Here is a 23,768-nt window from a genome sequence, read left to right on the forward strand (position 1 = left end):
CCTCAATAAAGCTTGGTTCTTGTGGTACTTACTTTTCATGTCAAAAGAGAACTACAATGAAGAGAACCCTTGGATAATTCAAGGTAATAATTGGTTTTCTGATTTTGGGGTTTTTTGTTTTTTACCCGGTTGTTAAGTATCACCATACATATCAACTTTTCTAAATATTTTAAGCTTTGGATATAAACTAATGTAATTTGATGACTAATATGCATTTGGTATTCACAGGTCCTCAAATGACGACCCTTGGAGAGCAGGACTCCGAAAGTAAAGCGAGTTCAAGTGGTTAAGAGTATTCACCAATACACTGAAAGTCATATTGAAAACTTTTGTTATTTGATTCTAATTCCAAATTATTAATTGAAAACTTTCGGTATTGTTACTTTCAAGAACATCCATAAGCAATGTTTTTTTATTGCTCGGACGTTCGATCTGCTCTTTGTATACCTCAAAAAAATTAGGTTACAATGCTCTGCTCTGACTACTCACTCGTCCAAAACATTATCTACATATGGTACAATACAACGTTTGGGATATTTACCGACTACCATGAAGAAAAATCATTAAAATTTGACGCGGAAGCTCCTGATTTTCTTTTCTTTGTCGAAGGAAGCTCTGTCAGACCGGCATCAACAGCTGCGGATTCAGGTAGAGCATTCCTTGCTTTCAAATACTTCCCAACACCACCACCACCACCGCCACCACCAGGGCCAGATTCTGTTCCCGTACCAGGGTTGCTATACCAAGACCCGACCTTGTCCTGAAAATAACACAAAATGCGGTGCTTTATTATTGTAAAGAACGGAACAAAGTTGAAAAAAGCACCGGCACAAATTTAAGGGTCTAGTAACAAACATTATCTTCATCCTGAGCTTTCTCCTCAGCTTTGGCCTTTTCTTCTTCTTCTTCATCAGGTTCCGTGTAAGGGTTAACAAAAATTGTGATGCTTGTTATCTTAATTTCCTCCTGCATAAGACAGCAGAAAAAAAGAAAGTGAGGCCTCGGAAACCAGGAGATTGATCTTAGTTGGAAAAAAAACATGTGATTCAGTAAGTTATATGTTGTGGTGACTAACATGATTGAAAGTTTAAAACTCATAACAATTTCAGCTACTACTACTGATAAGATGAACCACTATAGATAGTGTGTGTGCATGCACAAAGACGATACACAAACTCTGCAACAAGCGGGAACTAGTTTTTTTTATAAAATGGTAAAGAGAACTAACAATATTACGTTAGGGCTTTCCATAAAGTCTAGCCAGCATGATCTAGACTGAGAGCGACAATTTGAAACAGTATTAAACGTTTCAAAACACATAAAGTAGATGGATGATTCTTACTAGGATGATGCACACCTGATAAAATGCTTACAATCAAATCAATAGACATGAAAACTAATTTGAAAAGCCAAAAATTATAAAGCATGAATGTAGGTCTCTAGTTTTGATAAAAGAAAAACTATGAACTTACCAAAGGTCGGTCACTGTCATCAACGGGAACCTTTTCCATTGCTGCCAACGTGGTCAACCCACCAACAACTCCACCAAAAACCGTGTGCTTGTAGTTCAAATGATTTGCAGATTTGTAAAGGATGAAAAATTGGGAGCCATTAGTGTGCGGCCCACTGTTAGCCATGCTGACAACACCCCTTCCAGAGTGAAGTAACTTGGAGTTCACTTCATCATTAAAAGGCTTTCCCCATATAGATTCCCCTCCTGTCCCGGTTCCAGTAGGATCACCACCTTGAATCATAAAATTCCTACACAGAAAAGAGAATCATAGATTGTAAACCATTGCTATTTTCATTCACAAAAAGAATTTAACATGAACATGGAATTTAAACTAAAGAATATCACCATACCTAATGCTTCTATGAAAACCTACTCCATTATAATAGCCACGTTCACAAAGAGTGATGAAGTTCTCGCAAGCTCTGGGGGCTATATCACAGTGTAGCTCAATGTTCAGATCACCATGTGTTGTATGTAGCTGTACATATCCTTTCTTTTTTGGATTCTTCTCAACTTTGACATATTCATATTCATTTTCAGTAACAGGAGTAAAGGCGGTAGAAGTGAAAGACCTCGAAGCAGCGCCAGTGGTGAATCTACTCTTTACCTGAAATTAATAATTGTGTTAAAACAGACATCGAGGAAAAATAATTGATGCTGGAAGAACACCACTCTTTTAAAATATAAACACAATCATACTGTAGCTCCTACCATTTAGTATTGGGTAAAAGAGATTATAAATAAAATTCACTAACCATCTTTGCATTCACTGGTGCCCTTTCACCAGCCTTGTGCATAGCTATTCGGGCAGCCGTTTTGTCACTTGATGTGGCTCTGGCGGCGGCAGCACTTCTTCCATGCACAGATGCAGAAGCAGCATCCACAATACTATATGCCTGAGCTTTCACCTCCCCATTCGGTTTTGATTTCGGATCCTCTTTAATACGTGATCTTGCAGCTAAAATGGCTTCAAGTGCAGCAGCCCGTTCATTTTGTGCCTTGCTACCACCTCCTCCATGCAGTGCAGCTAGCCTTCCTTTTTCAGTTCCAAGCTCTTTGAGCATCTGCTTGATATCTCCATTTACATTTATATTATAGGTTGGGTCTGCACTCATTCTCTTAAAATCTGAAGGAAAAAAAAAAAAAAGAGATGAAATGAAAAAGAAGAAAATAAATAGAAACTATTACAAGAAAAATAACACTATTAGTTGACCCACAAGGGTAATGAAGCCTCTAGCTCACCTTCATCGTCAATTTTCAGACTATTTTTAACATGATCGAACTCCACAAGGACCTTGTTGTCAAGTGCATTGGGATTCTGCAAAGAGCATCCATAAATACCAATGTGATATTCAAACAAGAACTTGCAACATATTGATAAAACAGGAACCAGGATTTATCTCAAAATTGTACCTGAATGGTTATCAGGTCTTCCTTGGAAAATGGTTCATCTGTGAGGAGTTCCTTCCAATTCTTGGTCTTGATGTTGAGTTCTTTAACTGCCTAAAAAGAGAAAGCCAAAGTGAGATAATAAAGTATACAGCACAACTGTATGTATAACATACAATCTAAATATAACTTACACTATTGAAACTATATAATAGCAAGAAAACGAACCTCATAGGAGAAGACATTTCCAGTTGTCTTCACAGCCACTATGTGTGTAAATTCAGTGAAAACTTTGTTCAAAACAGGACACTGAAACTCTCCTACACAACAAGTGAAAAAAAGTTTTCAATCATCGAAGAGATGATACCTAAACAACAAATTATGAACTGCCAAATCAGAAGTATAAAAATTGTGAAGCAAAGAAGAAACCTCTGGCTGACATACTCATATAGAGAGGAAGAAACTATGAAAATTTATGCTGATAATATCCCCCACAAAGGTTGACAACAAGACCAACTAATTGTTAAAAAATATCCATCATAATGATTCTGGATGATGGGCTTACCCAAAAATATAAAACTGTGCTTAGAAACTAGTTTCAATAAGATTTCTGTCAACAGCAAGGTAGTAGAAATTGGTTTGACCAAAGGGGTACCAGAAACACTTTTAACCTCAAAGTTCTAACTGGACATGTAATTACTTAACGGTTTACGACTTTCTGCTATGTTCCTTTATGCAAAACTTACATAGTTATATTGGTTCTAAAACTGGGAAAGCAATTACCACTTCACCTCATGGAAGCAATTTCTTATTTTGCATTTTCTATGATTATTATCGATAAACCACTAAATTCATGCAAAAATTTATGTATACATCTATAAACATTCTCCAACTCGCTGGTTGGAGATATGCAACGAAATTTCCATTACAACTTCAACTCTTTTATGCACTCAGATAGACTTGTCCTGTCCTGAATTTTTCACTAAAAAATTCTACGCTCATTTCCGTCAACACAAGACTGAAAAAATAAACATCGATGGACTGCCATAATTCCAGTTTTGCTTATATTCCAACTTCAACTAACTAAAACAGGTAGTACTATCCCACATTTTCTCGTATCACACATGAACCCCTATCTACTCTATCCAATGAAAACATAATTCAATAAACGTATACAAAAGTAAAGTTAACAAGCACAAACCATCAGAATTCTTGTGGAACGTTAGCGGTATGAGCTCCTCCTGCTTCAGCGGAGCTCCAGTAACAGGATGCTTCCCATACTTTCTGATATATGGAATTATATTCCTGCACCCATTTCCCAAAACCCAAAAACAAAATTCATGTCACACAAAATTTCCGCTCTGCAAAAACAATGAAGCTAATGAAAAACCCTCAAAATTAAACGTGTCCAAGAATCTCATAATATGAAAAACTCACAGTATATCAAAAACACTGCCGTCTGCGGTGCACACTGGATCTTCAAAAGGCGTAAACGTAAGCCTGCAACAAAAATTAAAGAAAGGCACCAAATTTAACAAACAAAACTTGAAATTGAGTCCAAAAAAAAAAGTGCAATATAGAGAGAGAGGGGTACGCGCAGCAATAGAAGGGGAGGCGCTTGAAGGGAGTGGAGGTGGGCTGGGCTTTGGCGCCGCCCCATTCTGTGGCCCACTCCGTTTTGGTTATGAACATTCGATCTTTGCTGTGCTGCTTCTTCCCCATTGTGGACGGATACTGAATTTATTGATCGATACTTAGGGTTTGGCTGTTCTTCTTCCCCAATTGCAATTGAGTTTCTCTGTTTCTTCTGGATATTTGCAATCGATCGGAATCTGCAGTAAGCTAGGGATTCGTTTTGAATCCTGCAACTGAGGCGGTGAAACGCAGTCTACGCCTGTTTTCAGGGGGAGAAGAAAATCGTTTCGGCGCCGATGTTTCGGGTCACGTTTAAAACTGTCATTTTGGTCTCAAGATTAACTTAACTTGGGGGCATGTTCACTAAAAAGTAAAAGTTTTATATTTGATTCTCGTTGAAGATAAATTTGAATTACTTTATTACTAGTTTATTGTGAGATTTAGCCTACTCTTTTAGGCTCATAATGGTCTACTCCCCTACATTCTAATGGTCTTCTTTTTACATGCATGATTCAGTCCGTCGGAATACACAAGTGTTGGCTGTTTAAGTTCACGAGGTCATGGAGAGCAAGTTCTACAGGTGTACAATATGAAGATGAAGTTGATGATGAGGATACAGACCTTTATTGCCTTTCAAAAACAATCGAATACAGACATTTATTCTATGGTTAAGATCCAGTTTACCTCGTCTAGACAATCGAACTTGCATACAGACATCTTCTTAATCCATCAACCAGCGGACCGTTTGAACACTAGTTTACCTCATCCATGAAAAGGTAGTTTGTAGCTTTTCTGACTTGACCATTTTCATGCGGTTCTTGATTAAGCAGAGAATGCACTATTTCTCAAACTGAACTGAACTAAAAAATTAGATCAAGAAAGAGATTCTATTTATGAAGCTTGACAGAAAGAGACATTATTTATGAAACTGAATCAAGAACTAGATACTATTTATGAAACATGACTAAGAATTAGGCACTATATATAAAAGTGAATCAAGAACTAGACATTATTTATGAAATTGGACCAAGAATGAGACACTATTTATGAAACCGTACCAATTATTATACATTATTTATGAAACTATACTAATTACTATACATTATTTATGAATCTGGACCAATAGATAGTGTAATATTGTTCATTTTCATAAATAGTGTAATATCATTCAGTTTCATAAATAATGTAGTATCATTCAGTTTCATAAACAGTGTAGTACCGTTCAGTTTCATAAACAGTGTCTTTGATGGATGAGGATCAAGTTTTTTTTTTTTTTTTAAATTTTTTTTTATATTAAAGTTGTGTGTTTTTATCAAAATTTAAGTCCTTTTGTCATCTTTATTAAAATTTAAGGATTTTTCATTAAAATTTATGTTTTTTTTTTCATTGAATAAAGTTATACCACGGTTTTTTTATTAAAATAAACTTAGTTCAAACCCTTTTCATGAAACCTTCTCTTTTTATTTTTTATTTTTAATTCAATTTTGAAAATTGTTATTAGGACTCCAGAAATTTTATTTTGCACTCTATACCTTCTATGTTTAGAAATAAAAATACACTTTTGAGAAGTCCAAAATGAAATTTTTGGAGTGGTAATAACGACTCACTAAATTATTATGTAACATATAAACTATCATAATTTTTTCTCTAATATTTTAGTGAATGTTGTGATGGTATGAGATGTAAGTTCAAATGATTACGAGTTTCTAGTATTTTACAAAATATTTTTTACAGGTGATATGAATTTGTTAACCCTAAAAACTACCAAACCTACGTGGCGCGCATGCCGAGTAACTAATGAGCTAACTACGTCATTCGATTATATGCGGGGCATGCCAACTCGACGGCCGAGCTCGGCCGAGGAGTAAAATATGTTGATGTCGCGTTGAGCGCACTGCTGACTTCTTGATCTTGCGACTTCGGCTGAGGAAGGAACACGTCTCGGCCTTTGGGTTCTAGAGCCTGAAGACAAGGATGCTAGATTTGTGAAGTTCACAAATCGTTGGCGCCAGGTTTAGTCACGGTGATTATATTCGTGAAAGTATAAGCACGCCAAACTGACAACAAACTATATAGACACAAATACTCGAAAGAGATGTATGTCTTGATGGTAAATGTGGTTCGGCCGTCGAAATGTGGAAATCTAAAGTGTACTTGTAAATATCCAATCATAAAACAACTCGGCGTTCAACGTGTCTAGCCTAGTGACCTGTAACATCTCACTTCGCCAAGAAGGATGATGAGATGACCTCTACCAACAAGGACTCGAAAATCCTTGTCGACTGAGACTTGGATAAATAACCAGTCGGTCTTGAAGCAGTGCTGTTTATCCAAACTGAAAGTGCTTATTGGTCAATTGATTCTACGACTCTAGTGTTGTTTATCCAAACTAAAGATGTCGCTGGTTGCCTTCACAGTGCTGTTTATCCAAACTGAAGATGTGTTGGCGGGAAGAAAGGGGGAGAAGATAAAATCTCAAAGGTTGTTAAGAAGCTTTGCACAGGGCAATTTGTGTGTTGAATTGGAGGGGCCTTGAATGATGTACTTATTTCTCTATTTATAGCAGCGAATCCCCTCATGGCCGATCAGGTCTCGGCCAATCCTAATTCCTAGAAGACTTCGAACCAAGCTCTTTAACAATCCAGATTCATCCCCTAATTCTCAGCATCCTTAGCCTTAAGACTCATTATTGCATTAAGATTTGACAAAGTCACCCTTATCTAAACCAAACCTCTTCGTAATAGGATTCGACCAACCTTGATTGGACGGCCCATAACAAGATTCTAGATAAATACTATTGGGGCGAGAATGACTATAAGTTCTACCCAAGCGCATTTATTAAATAAGATTGCACGATCTCTTAAACCTGTCAGATTCCCTACCACGTGGCAGTTCCTCAGCCCACAAGGGCGGAGCCATGACTTTTTTCTTGGGTGGATTAGCTAAAAATAGTACCATAAAATTATATGTTTATTTTTTTGCTTATATAAAATTATATAATAATCAATATAAAAGAACAACAATATAATATAAACTATTCTCAAAATCATAATCCTAATTGATAAATTCAAGGATCATATAAATAATTAACCTACTATTTAAATCAAGAATAAGTAAATAAAGAGATTAAGAACGTACCAAAGGTGAAAAGAAAATAAAAAAGTAGAAAGTAATAAAATAGTAGAAAGTTACGCATGTCGGATGAAATGGTTGTTGCTATCTGCTACAATAACGACTCATTGGTTTAACTGAATAACTAAATAAAATAGATAGACATTTCTCTTCGTCAAAATGCCCACCCGTAATCCAGCAGATAAAGTACATTACATAGTCCGTTTTAGGGATTCAATTCAACACTTTGTTCGTTCGGGTTTGATTGTGTCGTAGCTCTATGATTCGGACGTTCCAACAAAAATACTTGTATGCACCAAAAACCCCAGGTTCGGCGAGGTAAATGTATTAAAAAGGGACAAATTTTTGCCGATCCGCCATGAAATGATATAATATAACCCATTTGTTGCTCTCCAGAAATGCCCGATCCCCCAATCCCAATACGGAAGAAATCCATTTTATGATATATCTATACCACTATTTATTTACTCTCTTTTTACAAGAAATTCTAAAAAGAAAGAAGATGAGTTCTTCTTTCTTTTATCACTTAGGAGCCGTGCGAGATGAAAGTCTCATGCACGGTTTTGAATGAGAGAAAGAAGTGAGGAACTGATGTAAGGAAAGATTGAAGATTTAGGTTGTTATTTTTTCATATTTCATATTGTAAAATCAGTAATATTTAACAAATCAAAATTTCGGAACGAACGGTTATCTTGATTCATTAGAAATTGGACAGGTAAGGAAATTTATTTTATTATATATATAATATAAAATATATAATTTATAAAATATTATAAATACTAAATAAATTATATATAATGCGGATATAGTCGAATGGTAAAATTTTCATTGGAAAATTGCAACAGAAAGTCAAGAATTGCGGAGATAGGGATTAAATTGTGTATTTAAAGAACTTTATTAATCTTTTCTTGAGTAAAAAGCACAGAAGCTAAATTACATAGGGTAAATGGTCTTTTTCTTTAAAGAATAGAATAAAGGGGGAATGGAGATAGAACTAATTTATAATTTTTAGCATAAAACGTATTATTTACTACCTCTATCCTCTACTAAATATACATTAAATAATATTCCGTATTGAAATTGAGTAGGCTATAAGCATGAGTTTACAAAAGAATAGATCTATTCACAAACCCATTTTACTTCCAACACAACCTTATTAATATTTTGTTAGTGATCATCTTGAATTCATTCAATCTGAACAACCAACAATTAAGAGAAATGTGCAAGAAGTAAAAATGAGTGCATGGATAGCACTACCTTTATAGAAAACTTCCCTGGGCTACAACCCACCTTAGCTTTGTGGGTGGCTATGCCATTGTCAGCCCACTTGTCCTTCCTTAATAATGACGTCAAAGTGTGCAGGCACTGAAACGTCCATTCGCCATAAACCTCGCCATCACACGCAATAGTGCATCCTTGATTCGCAAGCTTTTCGACATCTTCACCTGGATCTTTGAATATCTGTCATGATTACAAAACTCTTTGGTTGAATTTACTCCTCATTCTTTTAAAGTCAAATTGTTGATCTTTTTCCCAAGTGCCTATAAATACCCAGCTTAAATTCACTTGACATTTTACGCTTTCAAAACTTCAGAATTTCTTACCATTTGCTCTTAAACCCAAAAACCAAACTTTGAAACCTAGAAAACCTTCAAGCTTTCATCAATGGCTGCCAATACCTTCATCACCTAGCTTACTGAGGAATACAACAAGTGCCGAGACATCATTGATCGGAATGCCATCAAAACTATCCGATCCGAGGATGACTCGAGAGCCTCCCACTAGACTCTGAGACCCTTCTTCAAGAAGGACATCCCATAAATCATCACCCAGATGTTGAAGGCCAACTGCCTTAAACCTCTATTTCAAGGGTATGACTGGCCGAAGTAGGAGTCGACCAAACCTTAGGGAGCTTGGCCCTCAACCCTTGCGGCCTAGGCTACTTGGGTTACTCGGATGGAGCCTCACTATGGGGCGAATGGAAAACTCTTGACATTTTTTATGCCATTAAACTCTTAATCATTGAAATCAACATAGATCGAGAGCTCTTAATGGTCGCCCTGAGCTTCTGATGTTTGGCCACCAACAGTATGGTCCTTCTTCTCAGCCTCATTGACTCGACTATGTTGGACGTCACAGCCATACTTGGCATTTCCCCTTCTGGTTTTCCAGTTCATTATGGTATTCCAGTTGATACCATTATTTCTCGGTATCAATTCGACTTCGATCTGAACACAGTCTTCGACGAGCATACCGTTGAAGCCTTAATGAAAAACGACCAGGAACCGTCGAAAAACGATGTGCACAAGCTGCAGAAAAACTTCTTCAATTACAACACTTTGATCACCCACTTCGCTGGCTTAGAGGGGGAAGATCTCAAGAACAAGGAACACAAAGCCTTCTTGTTATATTGATACAATAAATTCATTTTTTGTACCAAGTCGAATAAGTGTCTAGCCGAGAATATGCCAGTGGCCGAAGCTCTGGCTAATGGCCACATCCTAGCCCTCATCCCAACCATTCTCGCCAACCTTTCTCGGTGCTTGGTTGAGGCTTCAGTAAGGAGAATTGATCTGCACTAAAACGGCCCGCTCTGGGTCTTTTAACTATGGCTGCAGGTTTACTTCTGCACATTGAGGCCGAAAAATTCCTAGCCTTAATTCTTCCGAAGCGATGGGCCTCTAACTGGCATTGCACCCCACTCATGCGACTGAAGATGTCTTTAAGTACTTCTTCGGCCCTAAAGATTCACCGGACAACGAGTTTCTGGTATGCCACCTCCAGAAATACCCTTCTTTCATCAAGTTCCCTACATCGGAGTGGGAAGAAGCAGAATATGCCGATTTTCGACAAGCTTGAAAGTCATTTGTCTTCACTCGTGACCTTCTATTCGGCTGCGATGCTCGACGGGCCAATTGGGAAGTTTACCACCCTCACTTCACGGCTTGTCAGCTGGGCTATTTTCAGGCATGTCCTATGCCACTCCTCACTTCTCGCTCGCTCTTGAGCCGAGAACGCTTTTCTAGTTCCTCGGAAAGGGAATGCAATGAAGCCGAATGGGAATTCCAAGAGCGGTGCACTAAGTTCCGCCTTCAACTGAATATCCCAGAAACCCATTGCACCAGTACCTTCGCCGATTGGTGGGATGCCTATGTCAACGATTTCTTCGGTACTTCGGTCGAGGAAGTTTCAAAGAAACTTTTCGGCGACTAACTAAGGAAGATTCTCGCCCCAAAATCCAAAGAAACGGCTCAAGGTATATATATTTTACTTCTGTTAGTTTCCTTCATTTAAACTTCGTTTTGACTCAAACACAATTTTCTAGGTGATCATGCCATAAAATGAGCCAATATGGTTGCGATGGTCGCAGCAAAAAATAAAAACTTGCTCATCCTCCTAAGAAAGTTGTGACCACCGCTCCTTTAACCAAACCAATTCCAGTAGCGGCCCCTGCTGCACTGACCGTACCGAGCAAACAGCCACACCTGGAGGCCGAGACTACTGGTAACGTTGCCCAGCGACAAAAACACCTCAAGAAAAAAGCAAAGAAGGGAGAGCGGGAGATACATGTTATTTCGAGTCAAACCACAAGAGCAACCACTCTTAGTGCCTCTCTCATTCTTCCGTTAACCAGGTCTCGGTAGAAGTGCAGCTAAACCCTTGGCTCCAATCGTGGGTCAAATGACAGTTGTTCAACCCGCTATGCAAGCCGTTGTTGTGGTCGAACCGGTCGCTGCACCTGTGGTCGATTAACTTACACCTCCAGAGTTGGTCGTTGCTCTTGCTAATATCGACCCAGCAACTACTATAGTGGAGGTGGTGGCCACCACGGCCGAGATAAACTCTCCCCTAATCCAAAGGTGACTCCAGTGGTCGTCCTGGAAGAAGAGGTATGAAAATCTCCTTCTATGTTCTTTTATTTTAACTATATCTCCCAACTGACAACTAATCATCCTTTATGTCTAAGAGGATGAGAGCGAATGACCCTCACTGGTGAAACGCCCTCGACCGGCTAAACTTTCAACCAATCCTTAACCAGAGGTCAAGGTGGCTGGCCAAGTCGATGCTCTTGCAACCGAAGTAAGCATGGGACATGAAACGACACCTCCTGTTGAACCAAAAGCGACGACAGAGATGCCAGTTCATCCTCAAGACCAGAATCTCGGCATTCCTCTTCAGGAGATCACTTCGACCTTTGTAAGAACCCTCATCATTTTCTTTTATTAATTTCCTGCCTTGGAATTCTAAACCAAAAATATATTAAATGCCAGTGCCCAATCGCTTATTTCACCAAAAATTCTATACGCCAAAGGGCGTTATTTATATTTCCTGGCCACCCGAGTGGCCATCAAACATAGATAGCCTTCATCGATCGCATGAATGAAAATGCTGCATTAAACACTAGGCTCGACCATTAAGCTTTCTGGGTTCGAGCAACGAACCAGTAGACATGGCTGAAGTTTCTTCTCGGCAGGTCTAACACAACTTCCTTATCTACCTTCTTTTTAATTTCTCTTTTCTAACAACTCTTTATGTGCAGCCTTCATAGAAGGTCAAGCTCGATGCCCTTCTCTTCAGTACCTCTGGGAAGGCTGCCGAGCCTTTTACAACCATGGCCAAATCTATATATTCGCCAAGCTACAAGAGTTTCTGTCTTTCTTGACCTCACAAATCCTACAATGCAAAAGTCTCGAATATGTGGGATAGTGCCTGAACAACTTTGCATCCGGCAGCCTGCTGAGCAATGAGTCTGTTATTCATTTGTCATCTGTCCTAGAAAGAACTCAACAATATTTTACTATTTTCAAGAGGGCTCTTCGGGCAAATGACAACCTCAAGGTTGCAATGGTTGCTCATAAAGCTCTCCATCCAAAACTCAAGGCAATAAAGGCGAAGAAGGAAAAACTGGGCGACCTTGATCGTTAAATTACCAAACTTCAACATCAGAGGTTGGCGTTGCTTCTGAGCTTGAAAAAGATTTTGAGTCGAACAAACCTCGATTAGCGGAGTATGCAGTTTGCGCAAAGCAGATTCAGCAACTGAAGCTTAACAAGATAACACGGCAATCTGAGGTTATGATAGACGAAGTAAAGTGGCTAGAACTGAAGGCTGTTCTTGAAGCTTTTCTTCCTTCAACTCCTTAGGATTTTGTCTTTAGTTGTAGGATGCTTAACTACTTTTAACTTGTATGCCTTTTTAAAATCAATGAAATAAAATTTTGGGTTAATCTCAGTTTACTACTATGAAGTTTATTGGTTTTCAACTTTTGGTACATCAAGTTTTTTCATCCCAGAGTGGTACATGAAGTCATAATTTTGGAACATTTTCATACATCTGTTAGGGTTGCTGTTAAATCAACCGTTAATTGGTGGCGTGGCACTTACATGGACAATGACATAGAGCCAAGTGTCAATATGGCCACGTGGATATTTAAAAAAAAAAAATTTAAAATTTAAAAATTTGGGCTCAATCGTCTTCCTCCGAGAAGTAGAGTTTGATCTCCCTCCCTTCTCTTATCCGCGTCCCACCCACCTCTATCTTCTCCGAAGTACCCACCTTGTCCTTGCTATTTTCTCCGACCAACTATATCCCACATCCACTTCTCCTCCCGACAACCCACTCCGAAACTCCCTAAACCGCCATTTTCACCAACACACCACACCCAAACTCCCCAACGAACCCGAATCCAAGAAGACCAACGGCTCAACCAGCAGCACCTCCCTCCATAGAGAACCCAGGTCCCCCTACTTCGTCTTCATCCCACCTTCTGCGACTCATCCCCTTACAAAATTCACTTTGCCAACAATAAGAAATGGCACCGACCTCAACTTGTAAATAACTTACAAAATTCACACAAATCCGCTTAGAAATTTGGATTTAACAATTTGATTCTCTCATATGATCCAAAACACACTTCAATGTTCTGGAAGGTAAAGATTTTTTCCTATTTTTCCTATTTTTCTTGAACAAAATTGTTGGGTTTTTTTTTAATAATATTCAAAGTTTTCCATTTTTAATCTCTTTTCCTTAGAATTTTTTTTTTTTTTTATTCCAAACTTGTTGAAGTTATTAGGTTTTGATTACCCATAAATATATATTGCTAGGAGGCGGCGATGTGGGTGAAATCGGGGTGGTGGGACTGAGTGTATTAAAAGAAGAGGTAGACGCACCGCCATGAAAGGGGGAAGGAGTTGCAAACCTAGAGGAAGAACTCATGGGTGAGTTGGAATGCGGAGGAGTTGAGGTTTGAGTGGAGACGTGACTCGGGCGAGTTCTATTGCTGGTGGAGAATGGTGCAGACCTGAAGGAGGTGGGCCGGGTTGACCAGGGATGGGGTGGCGGCGGCGAATTGGGTGGGTGCGGAGGATCGAGCGAGTTCTGTTGGGGAAGAAGACGACCTTTTTCTTTTGTAATTTTTTTATTTTTTAATGTTTAATTTTTAATTTTTAATATCCACGTGAGACCCTTATTGACACGTGGCACCCAGTCATTGTCCACGTGGGCACCATGTCATCAGTTAATGGAAGACTTAACTGCCGGACTAACAGATGTATGAGACTGTCCCAAAATTAACACTTTAGGTATGATTCTGGGACGAAAAAAACTTCATGTACTAAATGTTAAAAATCACGAAACTTGAGGGTAGTAAACTGATATTAACCCTAAATTTTTTATTCTTGCATTTTCCAAGTGACCAGATAATATTTCTTTAAGAATTTCCCATTGATTGACAATTTATGAATTAAACCAGTTTGATCCTTGAGGTGGTATGCCCCCTTGCCGAGAACTTTGTGCACGACGAATGGTCCTTCCAAATTCGGTGACCATTTACCAAATCTAGGGTCTTTAATCCCTACTGGCAACATGGTTTGCCATACTAATTCACCTTTGCCGATCATCTTTTGCCTAACTTGTCGATTATAAGCTCATTCGGCAATCTTTTTTTGCACCACCAGTAAGTTATAGGCATCGAGCTAAGCTTCATCTAAGTCTTCCAACTCTTGCCTTATGGCCTGACTATACTCTGCACTGAATAAACTGTTTTGTTCGATAACTCGGAACGAGTTTCTGCTTAGCTTGACCGATAACATCTCGTCGTGTCCATTAGTCAACACATACGGGGTTGTCCCTATTGCTGACCGGAGTGAAATTATGTATGCCCATAATGCCTCGTTTAACTTCAAATGCCACATACCAGACTTTTCTTTTTTCATTTCCTCAAGGATACCGATCAAAACTTTATTACTTGTTTTAGCCTATCCATTTGCTTATGGGTAATACGGCGTGGACTAATCAAGATGAATTTTTAAACTCACCGTGTATTCTCTAAACTTGTCGGTTGTGAAAATCATGTCGTTGTCCGTTATAATCGTTTTTGATACACTGAATCTCGTCACAATATTTTCCTCCACAAAATTGCAGACCTCTGTAGATGTTAATTCGGCGTATGACTTTGCTTTGACCCACTTGGTGAAGTAGTTGGTTGCTACAAGTATCCATGCATGTTTCACCGATCCAGAAGATGGCTTAATCTTACTGATCACATCCATAACCTATCCTCTAAACGGCTATAGCTTAGTGATTGAGTGAAGTAGTTTGGCCATGACTCTCTGTACGGGCCCATGGATTTGACATTGTACACAACCTCGAGCGTATTCGATGCAACCATCATGTTTTGCGTCCGGATTGATGAGCCTCGCATATTGCTTCATGTACCTCCGTAATAGCTTAGACGACTTTTTCCGGGCTGAGCACAATAACAACAGACTGTCTTCACCTTTTCGGTATAGCTCATTTTGATACATTATGTAATTCGTGGCATGTACCCTTGTCTTGCAGTCGTGTTTACTAGGATTATCAAGATCCTACATAATTAAACTTATCAAATCGTCTAGTAATGTCTCGACCGCGCAGATATCTACAGGTTTCTCTCGTTCCAACAACAAAGGTAAGGACATCACTTGTGTGCGGATCATATGGTATGACCCGGCCTAATTCGCCCCTTAGGAGTTATTCTCCAGAGGCTATTTGAGCCAGTTTGTCTGCTTCAGTATTTCGAGTTCATGAGATGTGCTTAAATGTAATGCCTGCAAACGATTCGGCTAAACAACTGACAACCATATAATAGGGTGTCATAGTACAACTCATGCAATGAAATGTCCACGTTGAGTTGGTTAATCACAAGTTTTGAATCACCAAGGATGAGTACGCGAGTTGCCCTCAAGCCATGAATGACGTTAAGGTCGATGATAAGAACTTTGTATTCGGCCTAATTATTTATATAATCGAAATCCAACTTGAGAGAAAAATACCATCGATGGTGGTCAGGGGACTAAATGACGATTCTAATGTCAGCCGAGGTCGAGGTACTAGAGCCATCAAAATACATCGTCTAATAATTGTCACGTGTTTCTACCATGCCAATTTCGACATCGTTGCTCCTAAAACTGTATGGAGAGGGGTGTTGAGCTAAGAAATCGGCCAGCGCCCATCCTTTTACAGCTTTTTGGGGCACATATTGCGAACTAAATTTGGACAGTACCATTGTCCATTTTCCAATTCGGCCTTTCACTATCGGCCAAGTAAGCATGTATCGAATAACGTCTATTTGGGTGATAATTTGGGTAATATAAGGGAGCACGTAATGCCTGAGCTTAGACGCAGTGAAAAACAAAGCTAAACAAAGTTTCTCGATGGGTGAATAATTTTTCTCAGCCAAGTTAAGGTTCCGGCTAAGATAAAAAATGGCATGCTTCCGCCCTATGTCGTTGTCTTATGCAAGAAAACAGCCAACGGACTCCTCGGTGGCCAAGATATACAATTTGAGGGGTTTGTCGCGCCGAGGTGGAACAAAGATATATGGGGTAGCGAAGGAAACCTTAATTTGTGTGAAGGCGTCCTGGTGCTCCTCGCGCCATTCGAATTTGTCAGAATCCTTAAGTTTTAGGAGTATGGAGAAAGCTTTCATCTTCCCTGCCGAATTAGAAATGAAATGGCGGAGGAAATTGATTTTATCGAGTAACGATTGTGATTGCTTTTTGGTTGTCGGGGCGGAGCATCAATGATTGCTCAAGCTTTATTCGCATCCACCTCGATACCACGATGATGTATAAGGAAACCTAAGAAGTTGTCGGCCGATACACCAAAGGCACATTTGGCATGGTTCATTTTAAGGTTATGTTGGCGTATACGAAGGAAGGCCTATCGAAGATCATCTAAATGCGTTCGACGATGTTTCGATTTAACCACAACATCATTGATATATACCTTAACGATGGTGCCAATTAAATCATGAAAAATAGTATTCATAGAGCGTTGGTATGTGGCACAAGCATTTTTCAGGCCGAACGACATAACGACCCATTCGTAAGTCCGGAGTGCCCCCGGGCAACGAAAATCGATTTTGTGGACATCGGCCTCGGCAATGAAAATTTGGTTGTAACTAGTATAGCCATCCATGGAGGATAACATCTAATGGTTTGCTGCTGCATCGATTAACAAGTCTGAAATTGGCATTGTATATTCATCTTTAGGGGTTGCCAAATTCAAATTTCGAAAATCGATACAAATACGTAGAGCACTACTTTTCTTTAAAACAGGGACGATGTTCACCAACCATTCGACATATCGAATGGCCCATTGGATTGTGATCTTCATCTTCTAGAATTTCCGGGCAAGGTATCTTACTCATGGGCATTATCCGCCTAATCTTATTTGGTCGCCACGATAATACGTTCATGCGATGCATCCACTAGACGCGTTTTGTTTTGGCCATCGACTTCGGGCTCATTCAGCATGAGGACCTTGTGTTGCTCTTGTGAAGCCTTGCGAGTCCGCTCCTGATATGCGATGCGGGTGTTTCTCATATCCAGGTAAGCATTTAATTGCGCCATAAGTTCCTTCTCATTGGTCTTGAGACCGAAGAGGGCAATGGCCGAGAAAACTTCAAAATGATACCGCAAATATTGGAGGTTCTCAAGGGAGAAGGAAAGGTCGACATGATGAATATCGGTATATAGGTTTACCTCAAAGCAGAGAACTTGAGCCTCGTGTATATACTGGAATCTAGCCTTTATCCTCGGATCCATGGTTTTTTGGATGATTTGTTCGATATCAGGGCAAGTTAATGCCAGATCAAGAGCCTCTTGGCATGCTTTTGGTAGACCCTATCACTACTACAAAAAAGCCTTCTAATGTCAGTAGGTGGCGTCGGTTTAATATAATATAATGTCAGACTAGACAGTTGCGACACTTATTGCACATGACGTTGGATTTACCATCGCTTATAAGCGTCATAAACATTTAATGTCGTTTTTAAACCGACATAAACATTTAATGTTGCTTAAAACCAACATACATTTTAATAATTTTTAAATACTAGTGTCGCTTTAAATAATACAGTGTCGCTTTTAAGCTACATAAAATATTAGTGTTGCTTCTAGTCGACGCTAATTATTGTTTTTAAAATATTTTAAAGCCTGTGTCGGTTCTTAGGGACATAGATTTTAGTTTTTTTAAATATTTTGAAACCCAGTGTTGGTTGTAAGCGACAAATTGATGATACACTATGTGACATCCCGTCCCGGGATTATTAAAACGTACGTGTGAAATTACAATTTTGCCCCTAGTTCGATTTTGTCACGTTGTGGGTTGTTTGGTGTGTTGGGACATGTGTTTGGAACCTTACACACTCCCACACACACACTGACACTGCTCTCTCTCTCTCTCCCTCTGTCTTCTCCCTGTCTCCCTCTCCCCCGAGCTCCCATTGCCACTGTACACGTACGGACACACACCAAGAACCATTATCCCGTAGCAGATCGAGGAAACCAAGGGTGGAGTTGTGATCGTGAGGTCGAGGGGAACACGAATATACCCTTTTCAGGTAAGAACATCGACGTTTTCACGTCGATTTCTTAAACTCCGTTTTGGGTACTGTTCATGCAAAGTTTATACATTGAGTTTTTGGACTTTTGAAGCTTGTAGATGTGTTGGTGAGGTTCCCAGGAGCTTGGGAGTGGCTCGTTGGTTGAATTTGGACGTTGGAATCCTCGGTTGTGGAGTTGGCCGGTTTTGGAAAGCTTGCACAGGTATAATCTAGTGAGTTTTAGACCTTAAAACGTGTAGGGTTGTGTTCTACTAGTTTAGGGCTTTAATTTGGTGCAAGAAACGTGGAAAAAGGTGGAAAAACGAGAGAGTTATAGCGATTTGCAGGTTTTCCGGCGACGGCGCCGGCGTCGGGGACTGGCCGGAGAAGAAGCAGGAATATTCCGTTAAGTTTAACGGAATATTCCTGACGGCAGGGGTTAAGTTTGACGGAATATTCCGTCAGTTTGACGGAATATTCCTGACGGCGTCTGTTGACTCCGTCAGTGTGCCTGGCACGTGGCCGCGCGTGGGGGCGCGTGGGTCCGTGCCTGTCCTGGCGCGTGGGGGCGCGTGCGGGGTCCAAAAATTATTTTAAAAATATGGTTGTGATCCTGAGGTTGTGTAGAGCACGTTGGTATATTCATTTGTCCATTTTGAGTAATGTATGAGAAGTTTTTACGAGAATTGGGTTATGTGCTTTAAAGTTAACGTTTTTATAGTTGTTTCGCATTTAGGTGACACGTACCCCGAGGACGAGCGTGGTCACGCGAGGCAGGGGGGCTACGACCCTTCCACGTATCAGTGAGTGGGCTTTTGTTTTCCGTATATACCTATATACATTTATATTCCCAGAAATTGATTTAAAAAGGGTTATTTGCCTTATGCCATGCTTATTATTATTATCGTTTATGCATCATTGCACGCATTAGTAGTGGCATACATATATATATGCATATTGGGTGCTGTGGACGCACAGGTAAGTGCCAGGTAAGTGATATTCGCATTTACTTTCAGCAGTTGTTTGAGATGTTTAGAGAGCTCATAACCTGCACCCCCGGTGTTAGTGCTCCCGCCCTGGGCAGGGCACAGGCCTTCACGTGATGTTCACCTCCCGCACCTTATGCTCAGCTTGGATCCAAGCTAGGTGCACAGGCCTGTCGTACAGACCACATTAGGTGGTTCCGACTCGTAGGTGACCCGCGATTATTCGCCCAGGCTTCACGTGATCGTAGCACTTATTTACACCCAGTCCTGTCGTACAGACCACTTTAGGTGGTTCCGACTCGTGGTCAGGTTCAGATATTGAGATTGAGATTAGAGCTCTATATGCAGCCGTACAGGTCACGTTAGGTGACTCCGGCTGCCAGATTACACGATGTTGATATGATTATACCTGAGCACTTGCATATCTTTATGAGATGTCGGCATGGCATATTATCGAGCATATGGCATATATTTGAGCATGCTTAACACATTTACTATGCGTATATATATTTTCTGGGAAGTATACAGGTTTTACGGCGAGGGGTTAGAATGTATTTTGCTAAATGATTTTCAAAGAGCTTTGTTTTTGCCCACTCACGCTTTTGTTTTTGCGCCCCTCCAGGTTCTAGTTGCTTAGCCGTTGCGGTGGTTTCCCCAGAGGGTTTTTCGGCGTTTCTGACAGACACTCACTATTGTAGGGTCGCCTTCGAGCGTACCACTATTGTCGTTTCATTTGGACTGCTATAGACCTGCTCTGAATTATTGTTTCACTTGTATTAGCACTTATTCTAGGACTTTGTATGCTAGTTTTAATTATTCGTACCTTTATATTACTACTTTATTAGCTTCCGCACGTGCACATGTGATACGTGATTTATACGCACACAAATTAAACCCTCTTTTTATCAATTGTAGTAAGTATGCAAGTAGGGATCGTTCTGGACCGGGGATTAGGAGGGATTGTTAATCACTTGGATTTGACTCAAAAACGTAAAATAAATTTTAAAACACTATACTAGACTCAAAGAATTGCAAAACTAAACTTTAAAACACTCAAACAAACCAAAAGACTCAAACAGTACCCAAAGCACTTACAAACACAAACTAAATGTATTTCTAATTAATCTAACACTTTAAAATAAATGGGGGATTGGTTTTGGATGAATTTAAACTAAAACAGAAACTTGGAATTAAAACAGATTCTAAAAAAAAACGAAATTAATGAAATAGAATGATGAAAAACTAGTTAGAGGGTACCTTATCCACACATGAACATAAGCATATAATTTGACTCCCAGTTATGACTTCAACAAACGATGAATGACAATGCTCCAAGTTAATTAGGTCCGCTTAAATTAACCTTCAGATTTCCCTAGATTCATTGGATTGAATGGGATACGCATTACAACCAAATTATTCCTAATCAAAGTCTCTCACATGGAATACGCATGATAGAGACATTCAACAAAGATCATTAAGTTCAACGGAAATCATAAACATTGACTAGGCATTCATAACTATGGAATACGCATGTTAATCCAGCCTAGGGTTTACTAAACACAATCGTGACTAGCGATTTTTACTACTCATGAATATAAGTTCATAACGATTAGGTGAAATTCCCTTATATCCTAGCATCAAGTCTTAGGCATGCAAATTAAGTGTCGACCCTCAACCCACATACATAAACAAGTTCTTAATCAAAACAGAAAAGTAACCCACATCTAAAGTTCATGAATTCATAACTGGAGTAAATCAAATCATAACCAACATATGTCCATGGCTTCAAATTCGCCTCTAACTAAAAAGAAATTAGTTTCACATGTTTAACATAATTGAATAACAAGTTAAATTAAACATGAAAACAGAAACAAGAAAAGAAAGAACAAATGGATGGAAAGTTAGCTACGGGGTTCATCTCCACATATGTTATACTTGCATAATAAAACGATTTCCAATTGCATTTCAACAAATCATTAATTCTCAACGCCCCGGGTCAATTAGGTCCGCTTAAATTAACCGTCAAGTTTTCCTTAAGTTAATGAATTGGATGGGTTAGCGCAACGCAATTCACAACATTCTCCAAAAGTCCTTTACGTGAAAAGCACAATAAAGATACAATCAAAGATCATTAAGCATCACTTGAAGGAAGATTTGTGAAAAACATGTTCATTTAAGCAACATCAATAGCATGCAATTAACAATTAAAGGCGGAATCATGCTTGTATGCACTTAAAACAAAACATTTACCCATGAAATTCAAAGCCTAGTAGATAGGTGAACCAAGACTCAACTCAAAACAAAGTGAGTTGAGAAATCAATACCTTTGTAGATTCCTCTTTGCATAAGCAAAGGCTAATCACCCAAAGAGAGGGCCTTCATTCCTTGCATCTTAGATCCATGGATTTGGATGGATGAAAAGGTTTCTCCAAGTTCCCAAAATTGAGAACCTCTAATGATTCATCACCAAGGCATAATGAAGAAGAAATGAGTGACCTTGGAGGAGTTTGATTGCTAGATGATCCCTCCAAGGTGGCCTAAATTTTAGAGAGAAAGGAGAGCTTGTGTTCTCATCCTTTCCCCAAAAATTACCATGTGTAAATTTTAGGCTATAAAGTCCTTTATATAGTCCCTTCAAATAAGTGACCTAATGGACCAAAAGCCCTATTCTTCTAACATGGCAAGCCTATAGGGTTTATTGGGCTTTCAAGCCCTTTGTTTATTCAAGTTGTCATACAACTTGAGTTAATGGGCTTGACATTCAAATCCCATTGGGCCTTGCGGCCCAAAACTAACCCGAGGTCTTTAACGAACTTATTCGTTTGATTAATTAACATATTAATTAATCCTAGCCTTAGATAAATAATTAAACCATTTAATTATTCTTACTCATCTCCGTTGTTTCTTCAAACTCTACCTTACTCGGTGAACGATCCATTAGGTTCCTTTTAGCGAGGCAGTGGGCGATTAAAACTCTTTCTAATCGATTGTGAATTGAAACTTACTTTCAATTCTCCCGTTAGTGATAATACACTTTTAGGGCTTCCACAAACCATGGTTGACGCCTAGCAGCATGTCATGGTTACCCAAGCTAATCAGAAGAGGTGGAGAACCTATTCAGTTTTAGGATTACAAATGCAATACGGTCTTTCTCTAATACAATACTCTTGACCACATTGTTTGGTTTGATAGTTTATTCATGTCTACTATCCAATGTGAGTCTTGTGCTTATATGATTACCTTGAATGTGATTTGGAACACATTCCTAAATCTCATTCATACTTTGGCCAAAGATTCTTAATCATATCATAGAGTATTCTCCCTCAAACAGTTTGAAGGTTAGAGATCCCTTGTTGCGCATTCACTTGCCTCCATGGCTAAGTGGCTTAACCCCAACGATGCCATGGACACCCTCCTGATGGAGTGACTTTGACATAATCAAAGATTAAGGACCTAACCACAAGACAACTGTAATGCCTCAGGTCAAAAGACTAATTTGCATTATCCCAACCATGAGTTCTCATGTGACATGAATATGAGAACTCTTCGTTGATCGTGTTCAGTGAACTCATTCTCTATTGAGCACCTACGTACTTGTCTTGATGTCACACACACCAATGACTCGAGACTAGTCACTCTCCCTGAGAGAAGACATAGCACGTACTGATCTTAACGGACTGTCAATGCCCAATTGACAATCCTATGATCAGGAACGTTTAGGATGTGTCAACGAAATAATGGTCTCATGAATCTAACTTCTTTAGATCGCATTCTTCCAATCACATATTCCTTGGACTTATCGTTTAAGCATATAACATTTATATGAGACGGCTCAAACAATAATCTTTGCCCTTTACATTTAAACTACATTAGTTTAACTTTCTGAAATGTCCGTAAAGTATCATCATATGATTGGTTTTAGGGCACATTTCCAACAATCTCCCACTTGCACTAGAGCCAATCAGCTTAGTCATCAGTGATGATACCTCTTCTGTAGTCATTTCATAAATGGCTGAGTAGTAGGCCTAGACAATGGATATCTATATGTTATCCATAGAAGCAACCTTGAGAATAACGACGTCACCATTATACATGATTCTCAATCATGTGGTTCAGTCTCTCATTTGAGTTCGAACCTTGATGAAACCTTGATTCCCTGGCTTGAGCTATCGCCCCATTAGTGTCATACACTTTCTGGTTGGAACCGAATGGAGAGTTCATAAATGAACTTTCCCATCCAAACAAC

At 39.3% G+C, this 23,768-nt stretch overlaps 2 protein-coding genes across 2 annotated transcripts; both read right to left on the minus strand.

Moving 5' to 3' along the window:
* Positions 1–314: 314 nt before the first annotated feature.
* On the minus strand, positions 315–4,893 carry PUB49 (plant U-box 49). The gene is made up of 11 exons (XM_068488589.2): positions 4,497–4,893; positions 4,340–4,402; positions 4,104–4,207; positions 3,131–3,222; positions 2,927–3,016; positions 2,756–2,831; positions 2,269–2,639; positions 1,864–2,120; positions 1,473–1,761; positions 856–966; positions 315–760 (listed from the first exon to the last, which is right to left on the minus strand). Exons 1-11 carry the CDS (start codon positions 4,622–4,624, stop codon positions 545–547), a joined length of 1,797 nt encoding a protein of 598 aa, XP_068344690.2. The 5' UTR covers positions 4,625–4,893; the 3' UTR covers positions 315–544.
* Positions 4,894–14,643: 9,750 nt separating this feature from the next.
* LOC148698662 (uncharacterized) lies at positions 14,644–15,219 on the minus strand. The gene is made up of 2 exons (XM_088678633.1): positions 14,986–15,219; positions 14,644–14,847 (listed from the first exon to the last, which is right to left on the minus strand). The coding sequence occupies exons 1-2, from the start codon at positions 15,217–15,219 to the stop codon at positions 14,644–14,646; spliced, it is 438 nt and encodes a 145-aa protein (XP_088534759.1).
* Positions 15,220–23,768: the final 8,549 nt, after the last annotated feature.

The sequence above is a fragment of the Pyrus communis genome, chromosome 2 (genome assembly GCF_041283825.1).
Source record: "Pyrus communis isolate YQ-2024b chromosome 2, ASM4128382v1, whole genome shotgun sequence".
In the NCBI taxonomy this organism is placed as follows: Eukaryota; Viridiplantae; Streptophyta; class Magnoliopsida; order Rosales; family Rosaceae; genus Pyrus; species Pyrus communis.

What these genes read in the sequence shown, in the direction of transcription:
- LOC148698662 (XM_088678633.1), bottom strand. Translation starts at nt 15,219, where the DNA reads ATGGATGTGATCAGTAAGATTAAGCCATCTTCTGGATCGGTGAAACAT. An exon ending in ACAAGTTTAGAGAATACACG is followed by an intron (nt 14,848 to 14,985) that starts GTGAGTTTAAAA and finishes TGGCATTTGAAG; the next exon opens with TTAAACGAGGCATTATGGGC.
- PUB49 (XM_068488589.2), bottom strand. Translation starts at nt 4,624, where the DNA reads ATGGGGAAGAAGCAGCACAGCAAAGATCGAATGTTCATAACCAAAACG. An exon ending in GTTCCACAAGAATTCTGATG is followed by an intron (nt 3,223 to 4,103) that starts GTTTGTGCTTGT and finishes CTTGTTGTGTAG; the next exon opens with GAGAGTTTCAGTGTCCTGTT. An exon ending in CACCAGTGAATGCAAAGATG is followed by an intron (nt 2,121 to 2,268) that starts GTTAGTGAATTT and finishes TATTAATTTCAG; the next exon opens with GTAAAGAGTAGATTCACCAC.